The sequence below is a fragment of the Halichoeres trimaculatus genome, unplaced genomic scaffold (assembly GCF_033239565.1).
Source record: "Halichoeres trimaculatus isolate MK-OKI-2021-1 unplaced genomic scaffold, fHalTri1.1 fHalTri1_scaffold_6, whole genome shotgun sequence".
NCBI lineage: Eukaryota > Metazoa > Chordata > Actinopteri > Labriformes > Labridae > Halichoeres > Halichoeres trimaculatus.
Genome location: NW_027437184.1, coordinates 5,532,643 through 5,552,213, shown reverse-complemented (window position 1 = coordinate 5,552,213; position 19,571 = coordinate 5,532,643). Strand labels below are relative to the sequence as shown.

Sequence of the window (19,571 nt, the reverse complement as noted above, 5' to 3'; positions counted from 1 at the left end):
GAAACGAATATTTACAGAACTTACCTTCAAAACCTGTCTCCTCAGCAACTTTCACCCAAGTCTGCTCCTTTTTTTTCAGTCTCTGCAGAGTACACACATCGTATTGTATAACTCTGGATAATGAAACATCGCACAGATTTTTTTCTTCAACTTTTGGTGGGGTTGGAGTCAGAGCAGGTGCAGGGAATGTCATCGCTGATTGGCTGGAGCGTAGAGGCGTTTGACGCCCCAAACGCGCTGGATGCTCAACACATCCAATGCGCTGCCCAGGGCGAATCTGCGTCCAAACACGTCTTTGCATTGACTTTGTATGTAATCTCAACGCCTGTCTTTGCAAATTTGCATCCGGTGTGGCTGTGGCATAAGAGTAGCCTCCAAGGTCTGACATCACACATTGCGTTCATACTACTAAGGAAATTGTAACCTTAAAGGGATAGTTCAGTTTTTTTGAAGTGGGGTTGTATGAGCTCTATGTGACCATTAAGGACATTAGATACAGTAGAAAGTTGTCTCCTCTCCCTCAGTAAGACACAAACTGTAATCGATGGTGACGAGGAAATAGACGCTAACAGGGAGAGACCGTACCAGATTCAAAGGCTATTTTCTCTGCCTATCCTTTCGGTTCCAAAATGAATGGAACTTCATCGTCGCTGTCATAGTCACTCATTTTGAATTTCCTACGCTGCCTCACAGTCCATAGAGTACAAACAAAAGAATTACGATACTTGATAAAACTTACACGAGGCTACAACCAGCGCTCGAAGCATAGCTTGTTTACATTCCCTACAGCTGAAAGGAGGAGGGGGGACGGAGCGCACTAGCGCTGCGCGGAAGGACACATGATCAGTTAGTTAGGTCTGGATAAATGTTTATATTTCCGAAGACTTAATGCACTTAAAAAATATTTTATGTAGCGTACTCTTAAAGTGTGGTATTACTTTTTGATTTTAGTTCTTGTAGGCTGAGAAAATAGCCGTTGAATCTGGTAACGTCTGTCCCTGTTAGCGTCTATTTCCTCGTCACCATCAATTACAGTTTGTGTCTTACTGAGGGAGAGGAGACAACTTTCAACTGTATCTAATGTCCTTAGTGGTCACATAGAGCTCATACAACCCCACTTCAAAAAAACTGAACTATCCCTTTAATTATTCAATCACATAAAGTAACTTCTATACATCAGAACAAAAAGAAAATGTATGAAGCCCAAAATACTGTGATATAAACACATTAACACCCTCGCCCTCCCTCTCCTGACCAATCACACGCTGCCGTCTGTCTGTTCACCGGTTCTTATTCACATCACAACGTGTTTTCACAATTATAGACAGAATCAGCCATCTGGACATCTGAGATGTGTAAAACTTATCCTTTGAGTTCTAATTTCACCTGACTTTGCTCCATTGTTCCTGCAGAATTTGGCCTCTTTTTATGCAACCCTGGCTAGTTTGAAAGATGGAGTGTAGAAGCCCATAACGTACTAATGACCCATAATGTAATAAATTTGGCCTTCTTAAAATGTAATAGGCCCATAACAACATAACTGACCAATAAGGTAATCAAAATCCTGAACCTATAACGTAATAACTTACGTTGGATTTTGTCAATTATTGGATTCATAATTACTAAAAAATACATAGTTATAACTCTCTCTCTTTTACTGTAAACAGTGGTCTTTAAGAGCTGTTTGCCAAAGACAAGTTGATGTATTTTTCAGTGTAAAAAGTAATTTAAATTAGATTTTTTTTATTTTTAAATGTAAGAAAAGGGAACAGTAATCCTCATTATTTTTGTGCTCAGGTTAAATATGTTCAATTCCATCGTTCTATTGTTCAGTTCAGGATCTAAAGTTGTTGAGACCACAACTCAATTTTGTTATTTAATGTTTAATTTTATCTTGAAGAACACAAGCCATAACAAATACAGTAAAATTTTAGGAACAACTGTTACAGAGTTTTAATAAATATTGCATTTTTCATGACAAAAATGAGCACTTTTTTGAGGCACTAACTGATATGCTATACACTTATATGGTCAGTTATTATGTGCATTGCCTATAACATTGTCAAAAAGGGCAAACGTATTGTACTATTAGCTGGTTATTATGGTATTTGCTCAGTTATTACATTTTCTAAGTTTTTTTTTTTTTTGCATCAGGCCCATAACGTAAAAACCGGCCAATAACATAATAAGTTATTGCGTTATTGGTCAAAAGTTATTACATTACAGGTTCGGGACTTTTATTACATTATTGGTCAGTTATTACGTTATGGGCCTATTACATTCTAAAAAGGCCAAATTCATTACATTATGGGTTATTATTACGTTATGGGCTTCTACATAGAGCAGCACACGTTTACCTTCAGCAGCTGAACATGACCTTCATTTTTGTTTCATTGAGGGAACAGTAACAGCAACATCACTGTAGGAGGTTAACTGTGCGGAGAAAATTAGAAAGTGTGCCGACATATCGTAGGTATGCAGCCACAAAGGGACCAGGACCTCCTCAGGGATTCAGGGGAAAACAGGAAAAACAGGTTATAACAGTTTTTACCCTGAAGCAATGGATGCAAAACGGTGCTTAACATGAAATTCGTTCGTGTTTATTTGCACAATTCCCATTATACAATGTCAAGAGATACTCTTTTCAGCTCTATATCCTCTTCCAAGTGTCTTACAAACAGCGATCTACACTGACGTACAAGTTGTTGAAGTGACCTTCAAAGACAGTTTCCTTAAGAAAACATTTTATAACCTATTTTTAAATGTATTTATTTTATAATTTACATTACTTATACCTTGTTTTTTTTTTTTTTTTTTTTTACAATTCTACAAAATGTTTCACTCATCTACAGTTTACTTTCAAAAAGCACCCCAGGTTTTGGATGTTGTTTTCGAGCAGTGCAGGGCCACTTTATCCTGTTGAAACAAAAGAAAATATAAACATTAATTATCTGAAAAGAGAAAAACACTAAAAGAGCTGAATTTTTACATGACTTCACACTTCTCAGTACAGGTCAAATTACTCTCTAACTTTTACTAGATATGACAAACATTTAGATATTCATACTTTTTTTTATCAAATATCTACATCTGGTGTAGTCTGGTAGTCTATGTTGCACTGTGACACGATGAAATCTAATCAAGTGGTTTTGTCTTATTTTCAATTACAAAAAGTGTTTTTAGACTTAATCTGAGTCACATTCACCTGACCAGTCAAAAAAAGTCTTGTTTTAAGTTATTTAAAGATAAAATGAGCTCTGAATTGCTTTAAACAAGTAAAAAAAATCTGCCAGTTCAGTAAGAAAAAAAGTTTCTTGCATTAAGACGTCATTTCTAATTTTCAGAAACTTGAAAAACACATTTTTCTTACCCCACTGGCAGATTTTCTAACTTGCTTCAAACAATCCAGACTTTTTTGTCTCTTAAAATAAAACATTCTTATGGACCTGTTAGTTGAATGTGGCTCAAATAAAGTATAAAAAGACAACTTTTACTAAAAATAAGACAAAACAATTGCTTTGATTTCAGTTTTTGCAGTGTTTGCTCCCTGTGATGCAAACCCTGGAGCAGGCTGCCTGGGCTTGGAGCCAACCTGTGGCACCTTTCCTGTATGTCACCCCCCACCCTTGTCCTGTTTCCTGCTCTCTCCAATTAAAGGCATTAAAAGCCCTCTCCAAAAAATGATAATAATTAATCCAAGTGTTTAGAACTGGGTCATAATAACAATACAAGGATATCAAATTGAGAATGACAGCTTCTTCATAGCTAACATAATGTGCTGCAAAAAAAAGTGATTTAATCACGTGTTTTTGTCTTGTAATCATTTAGAAATGTGTTATTATACCTAATATGGTCCACATTCAACTTATCAGTCCAGACAAATGTCTTGTTTAAAGTTATTTAAAGACAAAAATGAGGTCTGAATTGGTTGTAACAAGTAAAAAAAAAATAAATGCCAATAGAACAAGAAAAAATTGCTTGAAAATTTGCTTGAAATTAGAATTATGTTTTAATACAAGTGACTTTTCTTTTGTTCCATTGGCAGATTTGTTTTTATTTGTAACAACCAACTGCTGTTTCTCGAGTGTCAGCTTGAGGCTGGTTTCGGAAGTACCACGAGCCACATACACACCGAGCCAAAAAAAGCTGTTTTTCAAAGCAGAAATTAACCTTTTTACAGCCTGTTTCCAAAAACGTCTTCTGTCTGAGTCGCTTATTTTACTATCAGCACCCATTGTACATGGGGTGAATTTTTTTCTAACTGACCGTTCAGAGGATATTAAGATAGCAAGCTCACCTAATAAGAGGCACAGATCAGGATCGCGTGACCTACAGGTGCCCTATAGCTGTACGCAATTACCACTACCAATATGGCCGCTATAGCCGATGTGCTTCATTTACTGTTTCAGAAACAGACGAGTGACGTTGGGGGAGACTACATCCATGTTTTATACAGTCTATGATTGTAACAAATAAAAACAAATCTGCCAATGGAACAAGAGAAAAGTCACTTGTACTGGGACGTTATTCTAGTTTCAAGCATTTTTTTCTTGATCCATTGGCAGGTTTTTTAACCGTTACAAACAATTCAGACCTTATTTTTGTCTTTAAATAACTTTAAACATGACATTTTCCTTGACTGATGAAATGTGGCTCATATTAAGTCTAAAAAGACATTTTCCACTGAAAATAAGACAAAAACACTTGATAAGATTTCAGTTTTTTCTACTGTGCTATCCACATTCAGAAAAACATTGAGCTCTGAGGCTGTGAACTGATGATATTTTGAAAAGAAAAATGCTATTGAGTTAAAAGTAAAGTTGTGTATATATTCTTTAAGACACCCACCTTTTTCTTTTATGCATCTCTTGAATGGTTTGAGGTAGAGGTCGCCCAAAACTCTCTGGCAGGAAGAGAGCAGCTCCAGCACAAGCAATAGCCAGAGTCCCCATCATGATATATGGAAGGTGCTTAAAGAAGACACCTGTCCAAGACGGAGAGGAGAGTCGGATTAAAGCGGGGGTCTGTGCTGGGAAACACAACTGATGTGTAGACAGAGCACTCAGAGCTTTTTGCTTCTGTCACATTTTTACTCTCTGTGGTCTCAATATGAAGTTCTCCACTTCTATTAGGTCAGGAGAACCAGGGCTAAAGACAGGTGTAACTCAACAATGTCTCAGCAACATAACTGAACCAGACAAGAGCACCCATCTGCAGGGACTGAGCGTCGCCATATCGTCAACACATAGCGGAAAAGGCAAACCGGAAGTTGGTCTTCTTTGTCTATTTTTTCACTTTTTCAGCTGTACGACACCATGCAGGAACTCGGACGCACCTTAGAGCCAATAATACCAGATCTCAATGAAACACAAATGAAATTTCGACGTAACCAGATTTTGTAGACGTTATACTGTTGACATGTATTATGCACGTTTCAAATGAAACGGTAATTCATGTAAGAAACAAAACAGAAAACAAAAATTTAAACCAGAAATACAACAAAAAATGGTTAAGAAACACAACCAGGGGTATAGCGCCAGTCTGAATTCTGTTAACCATAAACAGGAAAATAAAAACATATTTTGTTATGGAGTTTGAATAAATTCTTGAATATGTCCAACTTTCAGTTTAATGAGAGCACCGTAGCGCCAAAAAAGTCAAAAAGAACACGAATAATATTTTAACTTTTCTTTTTCTTGTGTTGTTATATGTATATTTTTGTGCATCTTTGTTGGATGATTGCTGTATGTTAGCCCCTGGCTGCAACTATGTGTATATTGTTAATTGTACTTTGGTAATACTGAAAAAAGAAAAAAAAAAAAGGACTCCAAAAACAAAAGAATCTTCAGTACTGTAATAACTTTAATTGCACATTCTCACATTAAAAAAAAAAAAAAGATTTAAAAAAAACACGAAGAAGACCAACTTCCGGTTTGCCTATGTGTTGACAATATGGCGAAGCTCAGTCCCTGCAGATGGGTGCCTCTCGAACCAGAATGCAAGAAACTATTAAAAAAGAAAGGCTGAAATTGAATATTTAGTCTAAAGCAATGAAAACTGTGAATAACTATGTACAAAACACTTTATTTAAGTCTTGGATCAAAGAAGAGTGAAGTTTTTTCATTTTTACAAGCTCTGAACTCACAAACTGTTGCTTGTTGGTGCAGAGCAGCCCTAAGCTAAACATGACACCAGGAAGATGGAAGGCAATTTTCAAATAATTTTTTAGATTTAAATACAAGACAAAAGTCAATCATTCGAGACTTCTTTAAAGCAGCAGAGAGTGTAAAATTATTTGTTTTTTACAGAATTGAGCTAAAGCAAACGGTTGATTTTCCGCAGATTTTCAAAGAGGACATGTGAATAAACGAGATGTGGACAGCAGTCCCACAGAAATCATCGTTCTTTCCCGCCGGTTGCTGACGTCACGTGTGATACATTTAGGGACCGTTGGAAACTTGAGAATCTGACGATAATGCCACTTTCTACAGCTTTTCAATAGGACAAACGGTTTTTAAATGCCATTCATTTGAAAAGTAGTGCGTTTGGATTCCCTCACTGAAACCTGGTGGATTTGTTTAAGACCGTTTTACTCACTCAGCTGTAATACAAAAGGTGCGATGCAGCTGCCCACTCTGGATACAGTCGAACATGTTCCAGTCGCCGTGTTCCTGACAACTGTCGGATAAAGCTCTGCTGTGTAGGCATAAGCCAGGGATGTGCCGCTGGTAATCCCAAATTTACCCAGCATCTCCAGAGCAACGGCCAGGCTCGGCAGACCTGGAAGGTAAGAAACAGTTTGTGTTGGGAGATCAGGAGTGTCTCATTTCCTTCTTTCAAACTCTGCATTTGGATTACATGATGCTGATAATTCAAAGGTAGATGAAGGGACACCATCTTTAGCTCAACCTGTCCAAAACTGATCTTTTTAGTCCCTCCTTTTAACTACAGCGTCTCCAAGAGGAAACGTAAACACTGACACGTTTAACTTACTTTTTGGTACCAACTGAATGAGGTAGAGCGACACTCCTCCCAGGAGTAAGACACAGATGGTCGACACTCTGCGAGGTACAAATCGCATTGCAAGCCAGCAAGTAATGTACGCCGGTACCTCTATGGCAGCTGAGAGGAAGCAGCTGAGATAAGGGTCAGCGTGAAGTCGGGATGTGTTCAGGGACAGGCCGCTGTATCCTGTACTCAGAGTAAACCTGGGAAGATACAAACAGAGTCGGTTATAAAAGTTCTTGAAAACACATTGCTGATTTCTTTAAAATTTAACTTTGAGATTTTGTGACTTAGTTTATGGAGTCAGATCAGTCTCAAAATTTACAAATGCAAAATTTTTAGGTGTGTAGATGCATCTACAAATGCGTAAACTGATCCACAAATGTGTAAAATATTTGCAAATGCGTGCGCAAATCCACACGGAAGGATTCGCAAAATCTACATGACTGGGATTGGCTGAAAAGGAGGGAGACATCTGATTGGCTACAGACTTTCACTGATGAAAAAAAAAGGCATTCGTGTATGGAACCCCAGATTCATAATTAAATAAATTAAAACAACATTTTGAAATAAATACCCTTTGATAAATAACTGACAAACATGTAATATGGCCATTAAATTGTGAATTATGTTTTACTATTCTTTAATATTGTATTATTATAATTAAATAATTCATAATGATAATTTTAGCAATTTCATACTTTTTAAAAAATATGACTTTTTAATCATTTTCCAAGCTTTTATCAAATAAAAAACTTTTTTTTAAAAGTCAGTAGGTTTTGCAGCGGTAGCGTTTAGTTTGTGCACAGTTTATTCTTGCAAGATGACTGAAGTTAAAGTGAGCAATAAGCATCTTCTGTCTCAGCAACTGCTGAACGTTCATTCTCCAAACTGAAGCGAAAACAAAACTTTGCTCTGAGAAGAGGTTGTCTGAGCTTCTTTTACTGGCGATTGAGAAGGAAATTCTAGTCAACAACTCCTATGCTCTTTTTAGTTTCTACACTCAGATGAATACAGCCCACTTTCAACAAAATCAGCAGCAGCACCCTCCTCACCAACCCCTCAACAGAAGCTGCTTAGTGTCCTCAGCCATCAGGTGAATCATACTCTACTTTTGCTTCTTTTTCTTTCCACTGGCATCTAAGAAATCTTTGAGGTGTTGGACAATCATTTGTTACATTCTTTATGAACATGGGTTGCTACAATTCAGCCGGTTATATTATAAGGTATGTACTTTCTGTATGGCATTTTAACTTTATGCTCCATGTGCCCCCTTTTTAAGAGACTCAGTTTACACAAAATTTGGGCATTTGTAAATTTTGAGACTGATCTGACTCCACGTTCATACAGAAAAGACAAGTTATGGGGGTTACCTACCACACCAGGCACAGAATCACGGTTGTGTTTCTGATGTCTTGATTCTTCAGCAGGCTGAAAATACTGTGATTCTCTTTCAGCTGTGTCTCTTTCTCATCAACCTGCATGACAAACAGCCTCAGTATCACCTTATTTTAGCTTCTGCAAGAATTTTTGGAAAATTCAGTTCAACCATTTGTAGTGAATTGTACCAACAACTTTTCTCTTTTAAGGTCCCATATTATGCAAAAAACACTTTGTTAAGTCTTTTAGTGAAATGTGTGGGTCTTTGGCTTTCCTCCCAGCCCACAAAATGTGATATTTAATGACAAAACCTGTATTTAGTAGTGCTTTTCAATGTAAAATCCTGACCTAAACAAGCTGTTTGGATTTTGGGGATTTACCGACGTCAGCGTTTCCCTTTTTTAATCAATCAGGAGCAAGTCTGACCTGATTGGTCTACCGCAGCAGATAGCCTCAAACCCCCTCCCCGCTGCTGGAGGGGGGGGGGGGGGGGATGCTGAAGTTGAAGAGCCATCACTGCTCTGTTTTTGGCTGTAAACAGCCACATAGTTCCATGCACAAGCTTCCCATCTTCGAAGAAGACAGACTAAGTGGCTAGAGTTCATTTATGAGGGAAATGTTCCAGCTTCACTCAGTAAAACTGTGCATGTGTGTGCTAGTCACTTCACGGCCGACTGCTTTTCCAACTTTGGACAGTCCAACAGAGGGCTAGTGAATAGACTGGTCCTGAATCCAGGCGCATTACCAACTATCCTCCAACAAACCTGGGACCCTGGAAATGTGAGTATTTTAAATGCTGTGTGCTGTGGAGCAGATGGAAGAGCTTTTCCTCAGTGTCCCTCCTGTCTCTGTGTTAACTTCAGGATGCTAACTTTAGCTGCGGTTAGCCTGTTGTTTTAGCCTGTAATGTTACGGTAAACTAGCTTCGCTGTTTTCTAAACATTGTGCACTCGGAGCTCGTGGCGCCGCTCTCAGTGACGCTGAAGAGCGGGGCGGTATCAGCGGTGTCTCATTTACATATAAAGGCCACGCCCACTAAATCAGAGCGTTCTGAACAGAGGGGCTATGAGAGCCTGGAAACAATGCTGCTGTGCTTGATTTATTGGCTTTTTGGACCAAAACATGTTACTACCATTTCATGGAGACATCAATGATCCATATTAAACTGCAGGAAAGGAGCAGGATATGGGACCTTTAAGCACATGTTGGAATAATTAGATTCAAAGCAGACTTACATACTCCTTGTAATCCTTAAAGATGACCTGTGGAGCCTGAACTTTGTTCCACCTTGCAGCTTTTCTCAGAATCGCCTCAGCCTCCTCGACTCTCCCCTGAGTGAGCAGCCATCTGGGAGACTCTGGGATGACCCTGGCACAGAGGGGAAGGAAATCAGCACCAAAACATGGCTTTTAGCATGCAAGGCAAGGCTGCCTTAGCATTGACATGTTTTCTGATTTTATAATAACTGAACAACTTACCACCAGAGAGGCAAATACGCCAAGCCAGGTACGGACAAGCCAATCAGGAGAGATTTCCAGTCCCTTAAATAGTAAGCAAAGAGAGGCAGCATCATGTAGCCGACAGCAAAGCCCAGACACACACCCATAGATGAAAACAGCACGCGCACCTTCCCCGTCAAAATCTCAGTCCCTGCAAAAGAAAGAGAAAAGTCTGAAGACTACATAACACTGTTCCAAGTGTCTTAAAAAAGTAATGAAAGGAAATGAAATGTTTATATTTACCCAGCACAAAACCAGTCACATAGTTTGAGATCTGTCCCATTCCACCGAAGAACAGGAGGATGCAGAACACCGTCCAAGACGGGGAGAAGATTTGAGCAAAGGTGAAAAGAGTTTGAACTGCCATGGTTGCAAAGAGGACGGGCTTCCTCCCAAACCTGGAGTAAAATCACACCAATAAAAATCAAACAAGATGTGAAACAGGTAACAAAACAAAGGGTCGTAGTTTTTGATTTGGGGGGTTAAAGAGAACAATGATATAAATCAGTGGCAGCTGCTGGTCAGTCAAGGAGGGGAAGCTCATTTTTTTCTGGCCTACATCATAAATGTGTTTTTTCATTTAAACGTAAATTCTGCCCCTTTGTTCCTTTTCAAGAAAATGATCTGTGACCCTGTCGTAACAACCAGGTGTTTTTTCCAGGGATTTTACCAGTGTTCTGTCAATGGGCAGCAGAGCTAGACTGCTTAAACGGCCTTGGCCCATTGAGTTGCGGGTGTAAGACTTGAGCCGCTTTAAACAGGAGAAGCTCCTCTCTCCACCTGCAGGTTGTAAGTGTGAGTGACAGGGGGAGAAGCTCCACAGCTGTAGCTGTAGCTGCTTATTGGTGAAAAGAGAGAGAATCTTTAAACACAACGCTCGTCGTTTTTAAGAAAGGTAAACTCGCTGGGGATCGATAAAACCTCTGGATCAGTCCAGAACATCTGACTGTAAAACTCAGAAGATGCTCTGGTGGAGGGTTATACTTCAAGATTGCTGACTGGCTCATTTCACTGTCAATCAAAAAGGGATTCAGCCTCAGACAGATCATCCAATAATCATGCAGAAGCCCAGCGTCCAGGCCAGCCCACTGCCTCATAGACCCCCAGAGACGCTGAGCGTCCGATGGGCGGGACAAAGCCCAGCGTTTATCCAATGACCGTCCAGTTTCCACAGTGGAACAACCCACCCTACACTTCCCCACTGAAGACAGAAGACGCTCAGCGTCCGACTGTGTTAAAGCGCTGAGACTCTGCAGGGATGAATGAGAAGGAGGTGGAGCCAGTTACCTGTGATTGGAGCTGATTCTGAGCAAAAGATGAAGGAATTCTAGCTCAAATTTTGTCAATGAAATGTACACACAGCAGAACATATCACCACTTTTTTGGGGACATTTTAGGGGAAGCTGAGCTCCCCTTGCAGTCTTAGAGCAATCGCCACTGATATAAAGGTTACCTGTCTGAGAACTGTCCCGAGAAAAAGGATCCAAAGAGAACCCCCAGAAAGGCGACTGTAGAGGTAAACGGTTGCTTCCACTGCTCACTGCACACCAGGTCAAACTGGGAAATCAAGGCATGAACAACAAAAAGGATCAGGAAGGAATCTACAGTGATACTTGTTTGATATTGTAAACAGCTCCTCATGGTTTCATTCACAGCTAACGTTGAACACATTTCTTTGAGGTATGGTGACTGATAAGCATTCACAGCCTGAGTGTCTTCCTCTCTGATCTGTCCGTCTACATTCCTGCATGTCTTTATGTCTTTATGTCTCTTTGCAAGAACTATTAAACCACAGCATACAGCTTCAAACCAAATGAACTCTTCAGATGTAATGTTTCAAAGTCCAGTCTCCACATCCACACGGTAAAGACAAGTCTAGAGATTATTCAAGTCACAATTTTCTTGTTATTTTCCCGTGCTATTAGGTGTGAAGCTGTAGGTGTGAACTGCCTCAGGGAGCCAAGCAGACTGACAGCCTTTCCCTCTTTGATGTCTCCATTAACATGACTAAATCTTCCTGGAGGTTTCTGAGCTGCTCCTCCTCCTGGGTTTCAGTCCAACAGTAATTATGACCTCAGCAGTGATGATGAGCAGATAAAGAGCTTGACAAAGGCTAGGCTAGAGTTAGCCTTATGATAGCTCCATTGTCCGATTTTCACAATTAAAATTTCAAACCATTCAGCTTGTTGTTGACATGCGTATTATGTCTTTTCTTAGCTCTAACCCTTAAAAAGTCTGATTTATTAAGCTTTTTGTAACAAAAAAATCTCCTTTAAAATGAATAGGAAACTTAAGCTTCTCTTCCTAAAACTCCCTGAACTTTGAGATGCTTAAACTTTAATATACTTTCACCTACAGACTTAATTTTTGTTTTAAAATGTTCACAGATCTTTCTGCTATTAATGTATGATGTAAATTTTAAATATCTTATACTGATTTTGTGATTTCTCTGTTTAAACGACACAGACTTTTCAGCTTTTTCCACTAAAAACGCTGCTCTCAGAGTGCTTGACCATTAAAACTCTCCTGAACAAACTGTCATAAGTTCCACAAACTTCACTCCACACAGATAAATATGACATCAAAACATTCCCCGGCTTCTCTTGCTTTAAACAAAGAGAGTTTCTAAACAAAAGATTATACCATTTGGCAAAAAAATGGTGAGACAAAACCTTGTTTTTCTGTATACTTCTTTAATGTTATCTCTGATCTGGATTCTTAGCTGAGTACCATTTGTAACCACTTTTTCACTTAACACCCTGGTCCAATTTTTGTCATCACAGACATAAAAAACACATCATATTTCTCGATCAGAATCTTAGGAGGCTCACTGTTCAAACTGTTTTCTGATAACTTTTACAGTTTTGACACAGGAACAGGAAATTCAAACCCTTGTTTTCACCAAAAACCTAATTGTTCATCATCTGTCTCAGACAGAAGTTTAACCGCTGCAGCACTCAAGCAGATTAACGAGCAGGTTACCATGGGAACCTTTCGTCTCACACAGCTGTTTATACTAACTAATCAAAACATTCAAGAACAGAGACACCCATGTTTGTTTATCTGCCTCAACACACACATGAAGAGTTAAAAGGAAAACTAAAGGCCCTTATAGTTTTCTCATGTCACATTGATACATCACTATTATATGGAAGCATACTCTTCATTAGGCACACCTGTCCAACTGCTCATTAGCGCAACTTTCCAATCAGCCAATCACATGACAACCATCTCTAGGGTTTACAGAGAATGGTCCCAAAAAGAGAAAATATCCAGTGAGCAGCAGTTTTGTGGGACAAAATACCTTGTTGATGCCAGAGGTCAGAGGAGAATGGACAGACTGGTTGGAGCTGATAGAAAGGCAACAGTAACTCAAATAACCACTGGTTACAACCGAGGTCTGCAGAAGAGCATCTCTGAACACACAACACGTCCAACCTTGAGGCAGATGGGCTACAGCAGCAGAAGACCACACCGGGTGACCCTCCTGTCAGCTAAGAACAGGAAACTGAGGCTACAATTCACACAGCAACACCAAAACTGGACAATAGAAGATTGGAGAAACGTTGCCTGGTCTGATGAGTCTGGATTTCTGCTCCACATTCAGATGGTAGGGTCAGAATTTGGCATCAACAACATGAAAGCATGGATCCATCCTGCCTTGTATCAGCGGTTCAGGCTGCTGCTGCTGGTGTAATGGTGTGGGGGAGATTTTCTTGGCTCACTTTGGGCCCCTTAGTACCAACTGAGCATGGTTTAAAGTCCACAGCCTACCTGAGTATTGTTGCTGACCATGTCCATCCTTTTATGAGCACAGTGTACCCATCTTCTGATGGCTACTTCCAGCAGGATAACGCTCCACATCATAAAGCTGGAATCATCTCAGACTGCTTTCTTCAACATGACAATGAGTTCCCTGTTCTCAAATGTCCTCCACAGTCCCCAGATCTCAATCCAATAGAGCACCTTTGGGATGTGGTGGAACGGGAGATTCTCATCATGGATGTTCAGACGACAAATCTGCAGCAACTGTGTGATGCTATCATGTCAATATGGACCAAACTCTCTGGGGAATGTTTCCAGTACCTTGTTGAGTCTATGCAACAAAGGATTAAGGCAGCTCTGAAGTCAAAAGCGTGTCCAACTGGGTTCTAGCAAGGTGTACCTAATAAAGTGGCCACACTAATCTGTGCATGGAAAACTAAAAAACATGGAGTGACTGGATTGGAGGCTAGACACACACAAAAAAGAAACAACCACATGTGCTGTGGGGGGTTTGTTCATTAAAACCCAAACAAAGTGAATCTCAAGGACAGAAATAAAAGGGAGCGACTAAAAAAGAGCTCAAAGAGAAAAGAGTTAGAAACATGAGGGACCAAAGCTACAGCCACTCTGTAAATCATCCTTCTCACCTCAGAGACAACAGTTGACTGATAGATGTCTTTGCTGTAGCTCCATCCATCCACACAGCCCTCCTGCTCCAGCTCAGTAAGGTTCACGTCCCTGCCAGGAATAAATCCCTGAGCAGAGAGGTTTCTGACCACATCCAGGCGGTATCTGCTGCAGCTACTCTGCTTCTCCTCTCCATGGATCACCTCAGGGACACACGAAGACAAAATTTATGCATAAAGCCAGTGTTTTTAATAATCTGTTCCTTTTTGCTCAACCTTTTTAGATTCTGAATGAGTAACGTATAAATAGAAAACTCAGCTCACAACATTGCTGTGCTCATCAAAATGTGCCTACCTCCACTGGAATAATGACGTTAAGCCAGTCCTCGGTGAGATTCACATCAGGAATCAGGCAGTGGTGTCTGGGAATGTCAGCAAAGAAGACGACAGAAAACGCTCCAAACCCGTTAGGTAAGATGCTGGCTACAAGCATGAAGAAGACCACCTGCTGGAAACGTCCCCACTGACCCAGAAAGGCGACGGCTTCATCATAATCCTGCATCGTGGAAGCCGGTCTGTGCCTTCTGGTGTCAGCTTTGTTGATGTTAGGAACTTTTTGCTCAAGCAGACAAGTTTTCCTTCTTGTCACCAGACACCTTGCTGGCCACACCTTGTTGTATGAGGTATCTCACAGAGTGGGCGGGGAATTAAAGTACTCTTTATGAACAGCAGCAGTCACTCACACCCCTAATTAGTTCACTGAACTGAGATGCCTGCTGGGTTTTTCTTTTTACTGCTTCTTACTATAAACTTCTTCTATAAATGTTTAATCAGAGCAACATTGCACAAGAGGGAAGTCATGTTCAGAGGGCTGAGATCAGGTACTGAACTCCTACTATCACATGGCAACCACTGAGGTCTACATCTAAAAAAAAAAAAGGTATAAATTACAAGTTTAAATCTTAAACTCTGATTCTGCTTAAGGTTTCATGAATTTAAAAAGAAGTCTCCAACTTTTTGCTCATGACGGATTAGGATGAGATAAGACTGTACCTTGTTTGGTCTTGATGTTGGCTCTTTTAAAATCATATAATAAAGAACATTACACAGATCTGCCTCATGTAAAGTGTCTTGAAATAACATTTGCTATGAGTTGGCACAACATAAATAAAGACTGATTGTTAAAATAATAACTTCAGCCCCTGAGGACTGGATGTAATGTTTGTTTGCTTATGACACACCAGCCTCTTGTGGCTTAAACAGGAACACTGGCTTCAATAATTTTCCTCAATAAAAAAAAAAAAGATAAAAAAGTCACAAAAATGTGTCATGGGAAACTTTGAACCACTTGATCCTGAAGTTTAAACAACATAGGAAAAACTTTGGATCATGCTTTGAAGACCGATCCGCAGATTTTCTTCTTATCTGGCTCAGAGAAAGTCTAAAGATTACACAGGGTAATAAAATGTACAAATCTAAGTTGCTGATTGATTAAAAAAGTGCCTACAAACTGAAAACCTTGCAGCTTTTTCAAAACATTTATTAACTTGCATCAGGTGAGATTTTAGACTGTTGTTGCGGTGGTTGTGGGAAGAAACCGGGAGAGGGAAGGTAACGGTTAAGTTTCAGAGAGTACTTCCTTAAGGGTACATACTCAACATACTTTCTCAAATGTCTCCAACAATAACTGTGATTATGTAATTGCTCTTTAGTACGTATCCTTCCTGTCGACAGGTTTGTTCCTGCTCAACCAGCAAATCTGAGAGTGGGTGGATGGACCAGTACTATGACCTGAAGCCCTTGCCACTACTAATATGGCCACTATTGCCGATGTGCTTCATTTACCGTTTCAGAAACAGACGGGTGACATCAGGGAGACTACGTTCATGTTTAATACAGTCAATGAGGGGTGCCAGACTAAGGGCTACAACAATGCAGACCGTTGATTGGTCGAAAGAATCGTCACTTCCTGTGCGACAGCGGCTGCATTTCTCCACGCAGCACACAGACTTCTCTGAAACAAAGCTTGATTGTTCTTTGTATCAAAGAGCTACATGCCAGTCACAAGTGCTGGATGTCTTCCATCATTTCTCTTTGTTTACTGTGTCGCGTTTTTCTTCTTCGATTCACTGCAAACCAATATGAACAGCTGTGAGATTAACAGTGCAAATTTTTCTTTAGTTTAACAATTAACACACTGCTAGCTAGCTTAACCAGCGTGCTGTGAATATTTAAATGAATAAATGTTAAATGCCGGCAGACTTTGGACAGAGAGGTTAAAATTTTGCTTTTCATGTTCTGTGTTTGGCGAACTGGTGGAATGATAAATAACTTATTCAGTGTTAGGTGTTTAAATACACTTAGTTTATTGTGATCCTCAGCTGTGTGTGTGTTTGGCAGCAACCAGACTGGGAGAAACAGATTGGACCAAACCACTGCAAAGATCCCAGGGGTGGTTGTCTTTTATTACTGTACCCTCAATGGGCCCACAACCCCCTGGTTCCCCCCTGGGATTTACGCCCCTGTCGTCCTCCAGAAGATCTCTTTTTCAGAGCACATCAGCTCGTCCAAGACAAAACAGAAAGACTTTGAAATGAATGCCCAACTAAGAGTAGCACTGTGCTAACGCTGTTGCAATACAATTCAAGACTTTCTGCCCCAATATTTGAACCTTGTGTTTGCTTCCTGTTGATAAAGCTCTCATCTAACTGCATGTTTAGACTGCTCTGAGGAACAGGAGGCTCTCACACTCAGCAGCTGCAGAGTTTGGAGCTGCATCATCTGACCTTGTTGTTTGTTTGTATTCATGTTTCAGTCTCAAAGCCTACGAACTGCTCCTTTAAGCAGGAATAGCTTCAGTGTCTGAGTCTTACTGTATGAGACACTGACTCTGTTTGCTTCTTCTTGCTGGAATAAATTTCCTGACTTTGAGTCAGTTGTTGAGTAAATTTTCTCAATGCAGAGACAGAAAATCACATTTTGAGGGCCAAGCATAAACAGAACAATGATCTTGGTTTAGGTCTCAATTTTTAACAGGCCCTCAAACAATTAAAAATATGAAATAAATTGTCAACCTTACACTGTGATTGCCACCAACTGATACCAATGCTAATAGAAACACTGTCCGTCAATTGCGTCACAACCAAGTGTACAAGCTAATCAAAGTGACGTTTTATTTTAAACATAAATGTGGAGACAAAAGTGAAGAATCATTAATGCCTTTGCTATGCATAAACAACATTATCCTGCATGCAACACCAAGCTTACAGAATAATAAACAATTTTCTTTCTTTATTTATTTTTAAAATTATTATTCATCAATTAATTTTGATTTATTTTTTATTATTTATAAATTTACTATATATTAATTTTATTTCTTATTTTCTTATTACTTATTTGTTTATCTATTTATTCATTCATTTATTTAAAAAGGTATCTCCTATTAAAAATAATATTGCAAATTGCTCTATGTGCTGTTTTTTTAAATTCAGACAGGAATACACTCCCAGCCAATCACAGGAAACCTGGCAGAAAAATCTGGCTGCGTGATTGGCTCAGCTGCAATAGGGGCGTGTCCTCCTCTGTCTTCAAACTAAATGAGAAAGCTGAGTGAACCCCAATTTGAGAAAGCATCTGTGTTTCTGAATGTGTGTATTTCTCAATTAAAGATAACACTTTCAGCCTCCATGTATCCATTGATGTGTATTTTAAGACTTTAACATGAAAACAAATAGAAAAATATATTAGAAAAATATATTAGAAAAATATATTAGAAAAATATATTAGAAAAATATATTAGAAAAATATTTGAAAATATGAAAATTTGCCTAATTGTAGTACCTCCATGTACCCCCTAGGGGCAGCAGACCCCCTGTTGCAGACCTCTGCAATAAAGCATTAACCAGCCAGATGATAGTTTCAGCACCTGTCTGAGGAGGTTAACAGCTGCATTCACTGCTCATAGCAAACCAGGTCAAACTGGAAAAACAGTCAGAGTTAAACTGGAGAACCAGTTTATGAACTACCATACAATCACACTGCGGTATCATATCATGTTAAACAACTCCTTTGTATGATTTTTTTTACATGGTGTGATTTGATCTGTGAGGTAGTAAAAACAACTACAGCAAGTAAAGGAAAAAGGACGTCCAACCACAAAATCTCAATTAGCATCATTGTAACCACTTGTTGGAATAACTGTATTTATTTTAAATGCAAAACAGCATCCCTGCTTCTTTTGAAACAGAGATGCACAGGTTAGTCACACCCTAAAAACTTTGACCCAGTGTCATAAAACTGGTTCCACTTCCAAGCAGCATCTGTCTTTTTGTACCTTTATACAGGTGACATTATTGGGAGGTATTGTGTTTTATTCTTGTTATATCAGGATTAATTATTTCTGTTTTTTTATTTGTTCATTTCTTTTCTTTTTTTAACTTTTCTATTTTTATTTACTGCATTCTGACTTGCCAGGTGAAATTTAGCTTTATGGCTAACCCCTGTATATTTGCAAGGATGCTATGCTGAAGTATTCATTAATATGCACTGTCCCTTTCGATAAATAAATAAATAAATTAAAAAATAAATTAATAAATTAAGAAAATAAAAATAAACTGTGTTTTACTTTGATACATCAGGATTTATTATATCTATGTTACTATTATTATTATTATTATTATTATTATTATTATTATTATTCAAAAACTTTTCATTTTTTTATGAACTGCTCTCTGACTTGCCAAGTAAAATTTTGCTTTATGGCTAACCCTGGTATATTAACAAGTATGCTGTGCTGAAGTAATTATTAAATTGTACTATTCCTTTTAGATAAATTAATAAATAAATAAAAGATTAAAAAAAAAAAACTGTGTTGTACTTTGATACATCAGGATTTATTATATCTATGTTATTCTTCTTCTTCTTCTTCTTCTTCTTCTTCTTCTTCTTCTTATTATTATTATTATTATTATTATTATTATTATTATTATTTTTAAAAGAAAACCATTTCTAATCTTAGAAGTCATGAAGTTTTCATTAATATGCACCATTTATTTTAGATAAGATAAAATAAAATGAATAAATAAATAAATGAATAGATAAATAATTCAAAATAAATAATTCAAAATAAATTAGTTTTAAATAAAAAAATAAATAAATGAATTTAATCACCCCAGTCTTTTCAGACAGCAAACACACATAACAGAATTGTCGTCATATAGGAAATATAACTAAGACTACGTATTTTAGTCCACAACTGTTTATAAAATAAGCCAGAAACACCTTTTTTATTTGGGCT

At 38.6% G+C, this 19,571-nt stretch overlaps 1 protein-coding gene across 2 annotated transcripts; it reads right to left on the bottom strand.

The window, feature by feature from the left end:
- Nucleotides 1-2,663: 2,663 nt before the first annotated feature.
- LOC141791637 (organic cation/carnitine transporter 2-like) lies at nucleotides 2,664-14,870 on the bottom strand. 2 transcript variants are annotated; one of them, XM_074672233.1, is made up of 11 exons: nucleotides 14,631-14,870; nucleotides 14,297-14,479; nucleotides 11,338-11,441; nucleotides 10,128-10,282; nucleotides 9,864-10,035; nucleotides 9,621-9,753; nucleotides 8,383-8,483; nucleotides 6,994-7,208; nucleotides 6,598-6,780; nucleotides 4,849-4,984; nucleotides 2,664-2,916 (listed from the first exon to the last, which is right to left on the bottom strand). In XM_074672233.1, exons 1-11 carry the CDS (start codon nucleotides 14,835-14,837, stop codon nucleotides 2,847-2,849), a joined length of 1,659 nt encoding a protein of 552 aa, XP_074528334.1. In that variant the 5' UTR covers nucleotides 14,838-14,870; the 3' UTR covers nucleotides 2,664-2,846. The 2 variants fall into 2 exon arrangements, with proteins under 2 accessions (XP_074528334.1, XP_074528335.1); XM_074672234.1 differs by lacking the exon at nucleotides 2,664-2,916 and having other exon boundaries at nucleotides 4,848-4,984; nucleotides 7,112-7,208.
- Nucleotides 14,871-19,571: the final 4,701 nt, after the last annotated feature.